The sequence below is a fragment of the Limanda limanda genome, chromosome 2, assembly GCF_963576545.1.
Source record: "Limanda limanda chromosome 2, fLimLim1.1, whole genome shotgun sequence".
NCBI lineage: Eukaryota > Metazoa > Chordata > Actinopteri > Pleuronectiformes > Pleuronectidae > Limanda > Limanda limanda.
The window spans coordinates 17583349-17597686 of NC_083637.1; the positions used below are offsets into that span (position 1 = coordinate 17583349).

The 14338-nt window shown below is 41.9% G+C and overlaps 2 protein-coding genes across 6 annotated transcripts; both read right to left on the bottom strand.

Annotated features, from left to right (window-relative positions):
- Positions 1 to 560: 560 nt before the first annotated feature.
- On the bottom strand, positions 561 to 8019 carry LOC133027378 (uncharacterized). Of its 3 annotated transcripts, none has more exons than XM_061094386.1 (8): positions 7566 to 8019; positions 5908 to 6094; positions 5626 to 5736; positions 5405 to 5527; positions 3983 to 4319; positions 3806 to 3865; positions 2971 to 3683; positions 561 to 2783 (listed from the first exon to the last, which is right to left on the bottom strand). In XM_061094386.1, exons 2-8 carry the CDS (start codon positions 6052 to 6054, stop codon positions 1191 to 1193), a joined length of 3084 nt encoding a protein of 1027 aa, XP_060950369.1. In that variant the 5' UTR covers positions 6055 to 6094; positions 7566 to 8019; the 3' UTR covers positions 561 to 1190. The 3 variants fall into 3 exon arrangements, with proteins under 3 accessions (XP_060950369.1, XP_060950361.1, XP_060950353.1); XM_061094378.1 differs by having other exon boundaries at positions 5908 to 6242; XM_061094370.1 differs by lacking the exon at positions 7566 to 8019 and having other exon boundaries at positions 5908 to 7409.
- Positions 8020 to 9282: 1263 nt separating this feature from the next.
- LOC133027398 (HMG box-containing protein 4-like) lies at positions 9283 to 13266 on the bottom strand. 3 transcript variants are annotated; one of them, XM_061094398.1, is made up of 7 exons: positions 13138 to 13266; positions 11697 to 11811; positions 11195 to 11234; positions 10812 to 10906; positions 10238 to 10588; positions 9623 to 9745; positions 9283 to 9522 (listed from the first exon to the last, which is right to left on the bottom strand). In XM_061094398.1, the coding sequence occupies exons 2-7, from the start codon at positions 11736 to 11738 to the stop codon at positions 9478 to 9480; spliced, it is 696 nt and encodes a 231-aa protein (XP_060950381.1). In that variant the 5' UTR covers positions 11739 to 11811; positions 13138 to 13266; the 3' UTR covers positions 9283 to 9477. The 3 variants fall into 3 exon arrangements, with proteins under 3 accessions (XP_060950381.1, XP_060950388.1, XP_060950396.1); XM_061094405.1 differs by lacking the exon at positions 11697 to 11811; XM_061094413.1 differs by lacking the exons at positions 11697 to 11811; positions 13138 to 13266 and adding an exon at positions 11494 to 11684.
- Between the last annotated feature and the right edge of the window lie 1072 nt (positions 13267 to 14338).

Below are 14338 nucleotides of genomic sequence, written 5' to 3' on the forward strand. Positions count from 1 at the left end.
ACATCACATTTTTCTGCCTTAGGCCTTTGGAAGAAAATTGCCTGTTTTTTTAAACTGCACTTTTTAAGAGTCAGACTGCAGTGACGCATAAGAGAGGCCAAAATGAAACTTTAACCTTAACAGCAGTTGAGCGTGCTGGGGTGTTATATCCTCTCTGTCCTGATACAGGAGGTCAAACAGGGTGAAGCAGGTCAGGCTGGGACTCAGAGATAATGACCTCGCCTCCTCCCATTTTTCCCTCCAACACTCTGCCCCTCTCAATATCACACCCACATGTACAAATATGCACCAAGCTCAATTTCAGCCATGACGTACAGAAACGTGCATGTGAGGAGTGGTACTGATGGTCTTAGCGCAGCTTTGGCTTGTGGAAAGTAAGGACAGCGCTTTGTTATAAACAGGTTTAGGAAGCTGCCAGGCTTTTCAAATGTTAAGTCAATTTGGTATCAATAGTACAAATATACATTACAATACACAATATTTATAATTAATTATATTTGTAAAACATTACTTTTGGCAATTTGCAACAACATCATTCAAAAGAGACACAAAATCAATAATTTAACAATGCATTTTTCTTTAATTAAGTACAGGAGAATAAAGTATAAGGGGAAGGTGCTCAGTGAATGATGCACTGTACTGTGTAGAGTTTGTAATGTAACGTGTTGACAGACAAAGAAATCAAGTTTAAATTCCCCTTGACTCTACTACTTACATTTAGTGATGGGCAAGAATTTGGCAAAATCATAGTGTAAAGTATAATTATAAAGTTTAATAATTATTTTACAATAATTTCATGTTTTTCTTACAGAAGCCGATTGCAAACTGTATATAAAACACGTACCTACATACTTGTGCAATGTGCCCTAACAACTTTGAGTTATTGTGGCCAAATGTAGACATTCTTTTCATATATAGACATTTGATGCTTGAATGACAAATATCAATCAAACAATTACTGTGGGTAATATTCAACATTTCTTAAAAGACACAAACACCCACTTTCTTGAACTAGCGGGAAAAAAAAGTGAAGTTGTAAACATCTTTTATTTTAAAATAAACCCTTTATCTAAAAATTCTGTGAATAAATAAGAAGTTGATTTTGAGTTAAATTGTGACGGTACTAAATCAAAACAAATCAATGTCTTAATTAATGTTAAGCACTTTACAAACACACTCCCTTCAGTCGTTCATTCAGTTTTCAGAACTTTCTCTCCTTGTTTTGCCAGTGAGTCCACGCTGTCGTTCACTTTTCTCTCCACAGATTTGACGGCTTCGTTCGTCTTTTCTAACGTGGTTTTCTTGCTGAGCTTCCGTCTGCCCACTTCAGTTACCACTGATCCAGCAGCTGCACCGACAGCTCCGCCGAGGAGACCCCACAGAAACAAGCCCAGCAGGAGACCCAGCAGTGCGCCTGCATAAACAACCTTGGGCACCTCTTTAACAGTGGTCACGGTTTTCTCCCACACTGGGCTCTCAGCCACCATTTTGGCCCCTGCCTTGGCCCCTGCTTTGGCCCCCGAGCCCATCTTCTTCCACGCCGGACTCTGCGCCACCTTCTTTGCACCGGCACCGATTCCAGCTCCGACTCGTAAAGAACTGTCAGCTAGCAGTTTAGCTCCGCTCTTGGCCCCAGATCCTACTTTTCCCCACATAGGACTCTGTGCCAAATTCTTGGCCCCAGATCCGATCCCGGACCCTACAAGCATGGATCTGTCCGCCACTAGTTTGGCCCCGGAACCAACTTTCCCCCACATGGGACTTCCTGCTGCTGCTTTTGCTCCAGATCCCACCCACACAGAACTATCCACCACCACCTTGGGTACTCTATCTCCTACTAGTTTGGATGCATGTTGTGCGCCAGCTCCCATCTTTCCCCAAACTGAACTATCAGCCATCATCTTCTGAAGGTTTTGTGCTCTGGTGCCCACCGTCCCCCACACTGGGCTACTTTTCACCTTCTTAGCTCCCTCACCAGCCCACACGGAGCCATCTGACAACAGCTTGGGTAACATTTTTGCACTAGACTCCATTTTCTCCATAATGGAACTAAGTAATGAAGGCGACAAGCCTGAAAGTGTAATAGCAGGAAGGCTCTCGATGTCCATGGTGCTTACACTCATCTCTGCCTCATGCCGTGTTTTCTCTATCTCATCTTCTCTCACTTCCTCTTCTGCCTCGGCCACAGACTGCATGAAGGGATAGATTAACCGCCTCTCTGAGTTAAGCTGTGCAACCTCGCTTGATTTTTCCTTCTCCAGCTTCTTGCCTCTATTCTCTCTCGCTATCTCTACCTGTCTCTGTCTCACTCGGTTCTCAGCCTCCTGAAAAGCAGGACAAGAGTAACACTGTCCTCCGGCCTCCCGCACCGTCTGCTCCACCTTTTCTAGCAGTTCCGCCACGTTCCTCATCTCCTCCTGACCCCATCCGCTCTCCAGAACATGAAACCTGTCACGGCATTTTTCCACAAGGTTTAAGAAATCCCCCCGCTGACTGGCAATATATTCCTCTATGCTGTTGTTTCCTGCCTTCCCAGTCTCCCTCAGTCGATCTGCGTAAGTGAAAAGGACCAGAGTGTGTTTCTGGATTGCGTCCGGGCCGAAAACAACTTCGAGGGTCTTGAGGGCCTGGAGCTCGGTCTTTGCGGGCTGGTCCAAGGGGACGCACAGGAGGAAGGCGTGGGGGCCGGGACTGGACAAAGCAACACAGGAGGAGATCTGAGCTCGCACCTCATCTGGAGTTCGCTCTGAAGTGAACCAGTCTGGGGTATCCACCACTGCCACCTGCAGGTGATAGAGAGGAGACACATACAGCAACTTAAAAACACAGGCAGATCATGGGAGACCTCGACTGTTCTATGACAAAATGATTGTGTCACATAAAAGCAATTTGGGATTTGGGCACTTGGCGGGATAAGAGAAAGGAAAATTGAATATGAGTGTGAGCCAAACAACAATAACAATCACTAACCCTTCGTCCTTCAACCAGCGCCTTCTTTTTCTCACACTGCTGAGTGACAGACGTGAGGCTGTCCGGGTCCGACTTGAACTCGTCTCCCCTGAGGATGCTGTTGCCGGCTGCACTCTTCCCTGCTCCAGAGCGCCCGAGAAGCACCAGACGCAGCTCCGGAGAGGGTGAGGAGGATGAGGGGTATGAGGTGGAAGAGGCAGAGGCAAAAGTTGATGAGGAGGTTGAATAAGATGAGGGCAATGTGGAAGAAGTGGAGGATGAAGGGACTGTGGAGGTTGAGGAGGATGAAGGGACTGAAGAGGATGATGTGCGAGAGGCAGAAGCTAAAGTTGATGGGGCGCTTGAATACGATGAGGGGAATGTGGAGGATGAGGAGGATGAGGGGACTGTGGAGGATGAGGAAGATGAGTGGAATGAAGAGGATGATGTGTGAGAGGCGGGGGCCAAAGTTGATGTGGAGGTTGAATAAGATGAGGGGTATGTGGAGGACGAGGAGAATGAGGGGAATGAAGAGGATGAGGAGGATGAATAGGATGACGTGGGAGAGGCGGAGGCAAAAGTAGATGAGGAGGGGGAGGAGGATGAGGGGAGTGTGGAAGAGGAGGCAGCAAAGGTCGGTGAGGAAGGGGAGGAGGAGAAGACGGGTGAATAGGGAGAGGAAGTAGGAGGCGCCTCCGGGAATCTCTCTTCAAAGCTGTTGATTCTGTGATGAACTGAAAGAAAAATCCAGAGTTTAGTAAAGAAATAAAAAAAGTCAATCATAATGAAACATGAATCAATGAATAAGTGAACTGTTAAATGATATTATAAAAGCCAACGAAGTCCTGTGACTTACACGTTGTAATCTTTTTCGGAGATGATGCAACCTCAGACATTTGAGAGAGTACAGCTCCATCTACGAAAGCAAAACAATAAATAGAAGTCCTACACGATTTCTGCTCATATTTTCCTCAATATAAGATATTGTGAAATAAAACAAAAGTGGATGCATACTGGGTCTATGGGTGTTTACCTGGGTTCAGTCTGAAGCTGGGCGTCCTCTTCACCTGCCTGTCATCCTGCATCTGTGAATAAGATGAATACGACTCTGGCTCTGGCGCTGGAGTTGAATGAAGCCCATTGGACCTTTGACTTCCACTTGCTCTTCTCTCCGTCTCGTCTCTCTCTTCTCTCCTCCACTTCTCCAAGGTGGTACCGCCCTCCTCTCCTCTACTTTCTATTCGCTCTTCCTTTTGAGCTCTGTAACTTTCCATAAGTTCCTGTCGTCTCTCGTTCACTCGTCTCTCCAGATCCTGCTCCTGAACCGTTTTCCTGTGGTACACCCCCTTTGCCTGCACCATATTCTCCACCTGTTATATAAATAACAAACATTAACTCACATTTACACACATATAATTATGTCACAATTTATTATAACTTGCATTGTAGGATGAATTTCCAGGTCAGTAAAAGTTAGCGTTAATGATTAATCATTAATCACCAAACCGGTTCTGACCACGGCTGGGTGTGATTGAGTGGAAAACAGGGCGTTGCTGGGACCTACAGCGTGCTCAGACAGAATAATTCAAACTACATTGTCATGTTGGGCCTCCTCCAAGGCCCAACATTTCCCTTTTAAAACCACGCCTCATCCAGATTTTATTTGGATTTGCACCTAATTGCACCCACTCAAAAATATCAGTCTACTAAAAAATCCTTATTCTTTTGTCAAAACTGTCTTTAAAGGTTCAGTGTGTAGGATTTAGTGACATCTAGTGGTGAAGTAGCATTTTGCAGCTTAATACCCCTCGCCTTACCCTCCCCATCCAAAATAAAGGTGTTTAGTTTGTCCAATTTGGACAACTGTAAAAAAACATGGTGGCCTCCGTAGAGAGGACCTGCTCCCGATGTAAATATAAAGTATGTAAATATGAAGTACTTAAATATAAAGGGCTCATTCTAGGGTAAAGAAAACGACAATTTGTCAATTTAAATGATTATTTTATATTCAATTTCTTTCAATGGATCCCTTTCACCTAAATATTTTACACAGGACCTTTAACTTCTCGCAATGTCAGAGAAAGTGTAAGAGAACTCTTGGATCAGCACCAAAATGTAATGGGTCCTTCCCTGAACCACATCCTTCCATCAAGGTTGGTGGAAATACATGCAGTAGTTTTTGTGTAATTTTGCTTTAAGCGTCCTTGGGTCTCTTGAAAGGCCCTATATAAACGCAAGCTATTATTACAACCAACCAATCAACTCACAGGGTTGAAAATATAACCTCTTTGGAGGAGGTAACAAAGCACTCAAGTTTTCAATTAAACTAAAGTGCTTGACAATATCTAAAAAAATCCCCTGGATAGCATTCCAAGTACACACAAAATAAGATAAAATTGTGAAATGATTTAATTCTGAATTGCATTGACACGTCTCTGTTCATTGTCTGTCTCACCTTCTCCAGCAGCTCGCGGACCTGCTCCCTGTCCTGTCGCTGACGATTATTGATGACATGGCACCGCCCCCCGCAGCGCTCAATGATCTGCCGCAGGCCTGGATTCTCTTTCTGCAGGTATTCCTGTGGAAAACAATTTGCTCTGTGTGAATTTACAGTACCAAAGTTAAATAAACTCAAATAAAGATGACTTGAAAGGGGACAGGTGTACATGTCTGTACCTCCACTGTCCTTCCCATCAAATAGTCCCCACACGTCAGCAGGACCAGGGTGTGATCCAGTGACTCCTCCCCAAACAGCTGCTCCATCTCTGCAGGTACTCGACCCTCCATCTGGGAACACCAGAGAAAAACATATTGCTAAATCCACTGAAATAAAATGATTTACATTTCATACTGGCTTCATTTTGTTCATTGTAGTTTGACTGAATCGGACATTTGAAACGATTTCTCCAAACAGTTATTTTCCAAAAAGCTCAGGCACAACTGAAGCAGTAAACCAACCTCTGTGAACTGGCCCACTGGCACCAGCAGCAAAATGGCGTGTGGACCCGGTTCTGCCAGTTCCAGCACTCGCTCCGTCTCCTTCCTGACGCTCTCCTCCATCTTCCCTCCGTTCCAGTACCATCTCGGCGCCTCCACCAGGGTCATGCTCCTGCCCTCGGTGAAGCCCCGTCGCAGCTGGCAGCTCCTGGAGGCAGAGGGAGAGACGGGCGACAGTTGGCCCAGGATGGTGTCGACTGAGGAAGTCTTTCCACATCCAAGGTTCCCCAGAAGAATGAGCCTCAGCTCCGGGGCTGAGGACCCAGAGTAGCTACTTCTGAGGTGATCACTCATGGCTGGAAAGAAGGAAAAGATGAGACGTTGATAATGAGACGTTGATAATGATGCATTCTCATACATCTGAGGAAGCTCATGAAACAACTTTCCATTGTTTTCAGACAGGACTTCCCTGGGAGATATAAGGCTCCCATTTTAAGTTCCTTATTAAAATGCCCCAAAAGCTGATTTTATCTATAGTTTGATTATTTTATTTCAATTAATTGATCTATACGGTAGAAGTACCTCAGAGAGTATTTAAACAGCTGGATTTTATTTTATTTGTTTGCTCATTTGAAATTCTTTTATCTATAGAGGCACTTATGGCAGTCCCTCAAACTGTACTTCTATTCTGTCCATAGGCCCAGAGCTCTGAAGGTGCGACCTATTGTTTTTAATGATGATTATGATGATGGGGATTATTATTATTATGATAATTATTATTATTCTGCAAGAGCCTATTTATGAGGGCCATAGGATGCTGGAAAACTCACTTAATGTGGCTTCAGGCAATGTGAAAGTCACAAAGTTTACGTTGCTAGGGCAAAGCCAATGGGCTCCATAGTGCCCCCTGTAAGACGGCCACTTTGAGTTTCAGGTGATCAGATGTTGATGATTGATGGGGACATCTTTCAGGTCACCTGAAGATTTAAAAACTTTTTAACTTTTTTTTTTTGGATCATTGGACAGGAAGTCCCCCAGTCACTTTTAATTAATGATTAACTATGTTTTGAAAGGAGCTATATAAATAAAACGTTTTATTATTATAATCTAATCCGGTATTTATAGAAAGGATGAGTGATCTTTAAATACACATGAACTTTGTGAAGACGGTTTGTTTTTCCTTCTCTGATCTCTTTCTAAATGTCCCACAGTCAAAGATCTGTCCACTTCTTGCATTCCAATCCTCATATTTCTACTTGTTCACTTCCTCCTCTCACCTGTTGCGCCTGAGTGAACCAGATCTAAAGGGTTTTCACTAAAGGCCGTTCTCTCACTCTTTCTTAGGTTGCTAACTGCATCCCAGCCACACCCTGCCCGCCCTGTTCGACTACATTCTACCAGGACTTTAATAATCCCAATTACATGCAGGCATGTACAAACCACATCCACGTACAAGCGCACACAGAAATAAGATCCATTGCAAATTCCCTATGATAAAAGACAGTGACTTATTTAACAAAGACTGTATTTGACACAGAGATAAAAATCTAACTTAACTAAACTCTAAACTAATAGTGATAGTAAACTGTATTAGTATTGTAGTTTTTTAAATGACAATGACAACTCACTCACTGGTATCTATACATTCATTATCAAAACCATAGGAAACATATACTCACTCAGCTGTGTAATGTCCCTGTTGCTGCGTTCATGTATCGTCTTCTCTCACTGCTCCGTCTCTTCAGCTGTCACTGAATGACGATGCTCATCCACTCAACCTCAGTACCTGTTGACTGCCCAAAAAGCTGCCAGTGCAGGTGAGGTTCGCAATCTCAAAACCACTCCCAATTCTCAACACATGCACACATGTCTTTTTTTTTCTGTCGTGCACAACAAGTTTCTTTTGTTTCCTGGCTGCTAAGCATTCCAGGATGGGGCGCAGGAGGTGTATCCCAAGGCGGATGTAAATCTTTCTTAGTTTTAATCTGCCACACCCGTGAAGTGTCAGAGCTCATGCAAATCTGTCGAGATGAGCCGTCCTTCCTGGTCTGCAGTCGTCAAAGGGAATAACTGGTCAAATACGCCTGTAAATATTATGATGTTGCTTGAAGTTGTCATTAGAGAAGTAGTAACTCATCCTGTAAAATAAAGTTATAAACTAAGATTAAATACTTTATTTCACAAAGTGAAAGTATTTAGTAGCATAAAGTGAAAATAATAACCCTGATTTTATTTTATTATTTTATATTGTTGTATATAGTCTATTTAGTTTCCCTTTCTTTTATGTCACTTCTTCTTCTCTGATGCTGAAGATGACAATAATTATTATAATGTACAAGTACACGTATCTTAAAATTGTTCTTTAGTCCAGTACCTGAGTAAAATGATTTACTAACTTTCCCCCAGTATCTGTTGCAGTCATCACCTCAGAGCAGGTCGGAGGGCAGGTCCCAGAACGACGGGACAGGTTTACAGTGTAAATAGAACAAGTTTCTCCCTGCTTGTACTGTGAGTCAGTGTTTGATGGGAACCTGTGAAATACTTCTGAGTATAAAACCATCAGAGCCTCAAACTGAATCATTCAGTCTCGGGTTGGATTGATTGAGTATGCAACTTTTCTTTAAATCCCAGGTGTTGAAATTAGTGATGAGTCATAAGTGAGTAGAATGTCACTCAAACCTCCGCCAAGGCCCAACAGTCCCCTTGTGAAACCACATTTTAATTCACCAGATCAAAAGGCCCAATTTCGCAATGTTGAAGGAAGCGGAAAAGAAAAATCATGGACACGCCCCCTGATCCAGATCTGCAACAACAATGAATGGGTTCTTCTTTAACCCAGACTTCCTCCCCCACTAAGTTTCATAGTATCTGCCAAGGTGCCATTAATCAAATGAAGGATTTGCAGTAAGAAGCACAGGTTAGAAACTCACAAGGAAATTACCTGCATCTCTCAGCATATATTACAGCTGAGGTGTTTGGTCAGTTTGAGCTTGTGTGAGCTTTGTGCTTCCATATAGAAAATGATTCACTGGTATACATGATTATTTAAACGGGCAAAGGGATAAATAAATATTTCACTGTTTTAACATTTACCATCGTACATGGTTGACTACAGTAACACATTAAGATGAGAACTGAATTCATTAAGTTGCTTGAGTACCTCGACTATTTCTTGTTAATGTGCAATCAAATGATCATCGGCCAGGAGTCTGAGAAGATACAGCAGCATTCAATACCTGTGCTAATACAAACTAATTATATTGTGGAAATTGTAACATCAATAAGTAAGTAAAAACCTAAGACACCAAAAGTTTGCGATGCTGGACAACACTGTGAACCAAGCTATAGAAACAGGAAGTCTGTGTCAATATTCAAATGAAGAACAGTGAATATATATATCAAATATGTCTTTTAATTAAACAACCAATACATAAACGTAAACTAATGTGTACAATTAACACAAATATAAAGTGCAAACCAATATTATTTTATAATGAAATAGGTTTGATTCTTACTTTTTTCTATGTAAACTAAACTGAGGTGTTTTTCAACCTATCAGAGCACATGTTCCCTTGTGGTCTCCATCATCACTCACAGCCCAGGCATCATATAGGCAATGTTTTCCAGAGTAGAGGCCTTAAAAAGAGACATGATGTTTCCTCCTTATGTCATCAAATACTGACAGAACAGTAGTGTCACGTGTGGACAGTGTGTGGTGTCCGTGTGCGTCTCTCACCAGTGTGTGTTGTGTGCAGCTCCTGAGCTCTGGTATCTGTGCGTTGAGGCAGATTATTGGGGCCAGGGCACAAAGCAGAGAGTCGAGGAGCAGAGACAAGCTGCTGGACACGTTCAACATTTTCTATAGAGACACATTGAGACGACAAAGGTTCCTTCAGTCAGTGAATGTGCTGCATGTTTTTCCAGGAGCCAAATGACAAGTGCAACCGCTTGTAAAATCCTGTAAAAGTTACAATTTGGACAGAGGGAATTTAGAAAACACATATTAACACACATTACCACAGAATATGTGTTTCAAAGTCAAGGACTCGAATCTCTTACTATTAAAATTGTCTTTCCACGATGATGCCAGAGACTGCTTTAATACAAGCAGATCCATATATATATAAAATATGCATATACATCCATATAGCTATACATAGATATTTAAACAATGTACTTGTTTCAGGCCTATCTCACTCCAACTGTATGAGCTGGGTTCCACAAAGACTTTCATCATGATTTGACAGATTCAGTATGGTTTTCCCATTATGAAGGTTAAGTCCATTAATGATGTATGACACTATAAAACAAAGCACCACTGAGCTGTATTCAAAGGAAATGTTTGACCTACATCTGTTTCCTGAAGATGGTGTCCAATCAGGGACAAGGACTCCCCCAGGAGGTGAAGGTGAGCAGCAGCACTGACAGGATCTCCATCAGAGCAGCTGGGAATCCTGGATGTGGATCTGAGAGAGTCCCAGTCTGAAGCAGTGGGACTGCACATTGAGCAAATGGGACTGCAGGTTCCAGTCATGGGGCCAGAAACAGCTGGATCTTCTGCAGGGTTAACTGCAGCAGCCACCGAACTGAGAGGAGGTGTGAATGGACAAGGCCTCTGGGCTGGTGGGGTGACAGGGGGGGTGGCGGTGGGGTGCTGGTCACGTAGATGGATGGAGTACTCGATCAGGGAGCTTGGACTTGCCTGAGAGAGGCAACAGAAGAAAAATTGTGAGTGGAAGTGAAAATAGAAAGCAAATTTGGACTTCTGAACAATGCTGCCCCCTGCTGTGCAACATAAATGCAACACTTTGTCAGACAGGTTATATTTATTCAGAGCAAACAAGATGAAGTTTGGATTAAGTTTTGACGAACATCAGTTTCATCGGTCCAAAGTTGGTCAGGCCTCCTTTTATACATTCTCTCACCTCTCCTCCCTCCCTCCATCTGTCATGGGGCTCACAGACTGGAAAGGCAGACAGGACGTCCGCTCCATAAGGATCAGGCTCAGTTCCACTGTCACCTGCAGAGGAGATTGTGGTGAGAAAACAGAAATGTGTCTTAAACCAATATCCTTTTTTTTAAGATATAATTCCTATGCTACAGATCACTTATACAAGTAAATATATTGTGATAAAACGATATCTCTGCAAAGTGCTATGTATTCACACGATTTCCCCATTATACACTCAGTCTAATGTAATGAAATGTTCCCTCTCTGCAGACTGGAGTCACATGATTGCTCTGAGCTGTTTTAATAAAAGTTACTTCATAACCACACGGACCTTTACTCTTCACACGTCCTTCTTACCAGACTGTTGTGTCATCTTGCTGACGGAGACTTTCGGTTCCTGAAAGAGTCGAACAATAACCCATCATATTTAAGGTTAATGCAGCAAAGTAAATACACTCATATTTACCTATCAGCAATAGTACTATGATAAAGTTAGTCTTTTTTTCTTAAATTATTTAATAAATACAGAGAGGGATTAACGTAACCCTACACTCCCATTTTCATGCATCAGTTAACTGAAGATATTCACACCATCAGCAGAGATAGCACAACATGTTCTGAACTGTGTAGTAATGAGCACACAGCCATATACTTACCAAAGGCTGCAATAAAGCAGCACAGTTCAGAGTTTACATGTCTGCAGTCAGGCCTGCAAAGGTCGGTTGTCATAGCAGCAGAACATGACACCACAATACTGTTGACAGTGCATCAGTCAGGTTTAGAGCTTGTGTGTGCATCACGAGTTGTCTCGTCACAGCTCAGTGTTAAGAATCCATCTGCAGATGAAGGAGAAATTCACCTCCATGTCGTGCTCCTCAACATCTGGCTTTGGTCCCTCCATCAAAACCGATTTGTGCAACTTTTTCTTTCCTTCTTAACTGCTCAGGCCTGCTTCACCATCCAACTACAGTCAGCTATGAGAGGCAGAGTGGGACAGCAGCTTCACTGAGTGCAACGTGGCTGGAGAGAATGAGCTCCAGTTGAGATTAAGTAGAGCTGCAATGATCACTTGATTAGTAAACTAACAGAAAATGACACGTCAACTATTCTGTTGAGGAATGAACAACTTCATCGCCGTACACTTATTAACTTGGCCAAGGAAGTGATGCTTTCGCCTGTGTTTGTTTGTCTGTTAGTCAGCGGGTTGACACAGACACTACAGGACAGATGACCATGTTACCTGAGGAGGGGTGAGGGTCAGGGAGGAGCTCATTCAATGTTGGTGCAGGTCAGGATCAGGGGGTCGATCCACGAATAGTTTTCTCACTTTCTTTAACATTGTGAGATGGAGAATTTATCAACATTTAACTCGTGGATCTTGATTTAAAAAAAAATGGACTAATAATAATAAGTGTGTAGAGTTTGTTGCAGATCCAAAAACATCTAATGAATTTAAAAGTGGTTTCATAAGGGGAATGTTGGGCCTTTAGTGAATATGAACTCTACTGAGTGCCATTCTAGTTTGTGCAAGTGTTGATCTCAATGTGAGGATTTAATGCTCTGTCATGAATGAGAGTAAATTTAAAAGCCTTTTATTGAGTTTTTAGACTGTTGGACAAAACAAGGTGCAGAGAAATAGACAGCTGTAGGGGCAGTGTTGCCAGAGTGGATGAACATGCAAACCAGCCATGTTTTTTATTTAACAATGTCTTTGGGTGGGTTGTTTTGTTGCTTTTTGGTTGGTCTTGTTTTTGTGAACTTGAGGCGATTTCAACCAGAGAAAATGTTTTGAAATTTACAGTTGAGAATATGCAGACTAAAACCAGCCTATGGACATAATCTATTTACACTATTTAAAACTGAACATTGCCCTGAGACAGCATCTGATAATGTAAAGCACTGGTTCTCCATTTTTAATCAGCACAGGACACCTTATAAGATAAATAATATTCCTCATTCGTGCATTTCCTTTGCAATAATTTGACATTACCTGTATTTACTATTTAGTCATGTGAAAAACGCACAACACAAGAGAAAGGTATTGAATATATATTATTGCCATATCAACTCTGAATATTTACATGTCATGATAGTTTTAATGGCCGAATCTGGAAACTAGAAACATTGAAAAGCTTCAGGGGTAAAGTGATCAAAAATCCCACATTGTCCGCAGCTTTGAAGGCGTCCTCAGTAGAACGGACCGGGACAGACTCGATCACGAGTTTACATCGTGTTGTGTTTGTGTCGTGTATTTCTCCACAAAGCGTCAGTGACACGTGTTTCTGAGGGTTTGTACACACCTGAGTCAAACATACCCGCTGGCTGCTTTCTGTTGGAAGTTTGATTCCGATCAAAGTTTACAGAAAACTTCTTAAAACAAATCTGTGACGGTGTGAAAGCGAACCACCGACACGCTCCTCTTCCGCCATGATGCTAGTTCACGTCAAATTGTTCGTTTACGTCTGGGGTGAAAGAGAAGCCTACACGTGGACTGACGATTTAGTTATATATTTATTTTTATTTACTTTTATTTCTTGGCACAGGCAGGTTTTTTGGGTATATATGCTGTTATTGTAAATTCTGTATAGTAGTCAGTAATAATAATAAAAACAGGCATGTGATATAATTTGGCCAATCAGCGCAGTCTTCTGATAGTTCCTAGCATGAATTCGTCATGACGTCAGGATTGACCGAGTGTAAAATAAAAAAGTCTAGATTCTATTTCATGATTCACTTTAAACGGACCTCGTGGACATATTCATGATCGACCGCAATATAAACTGGAAAGATCGACTCTAATGTCTCATCACACTTCGAAACAAGATCTGCTTTAAAAAGATTTACAACTGAACTGGGCATTTTATAGGCTTCAATCAAGCTACTTCTACATTTATGATATATGCTACCATTTCTAAATATATTTGACATAGTCATAGTTTATAGTTTCAAACAGCAGTGGAGAAAGTACTCAAACTTTCTACTTCAGAAAAAATAAATAGCACAACTTTACTCAAGTTAAACATTGTACTTGATTTAAAGTAAGTACTTGCTTTTAGATATACTTACTTATTTTTTAAAGGACTTGCTAGGTGAAGCCTATTCCCTAATGCAGCATTCCACTACCTCATTATCCTTGCTTATTGTATATTCTGTTAAATAAATAGTACGGACTTGTCATATAAATATATTAATGAAGAAATGCTGCAGATGATGCTACAGAAAACACTTGATTATCACAGGGACTGATATCACCAGCCTGCTCTAATTGGAGCAGTGGATCAGTTCCTCCTCTCCTTGTTGATTACTTAAAATAAAGCCCCATGGCCTAAATATATATATATGATATGCATTTAATGAAATTCATAACAGGTTCACATTGTTGTTATTGATATTCAACGCATTTCATAACAGGTTCACGTTGTTGTTCAATAACAACAACGTGAACCTGTTATGAAATGCGTTGAAAAATGTAGCGGAGTAAAAGTACAGACATTTGCTGAT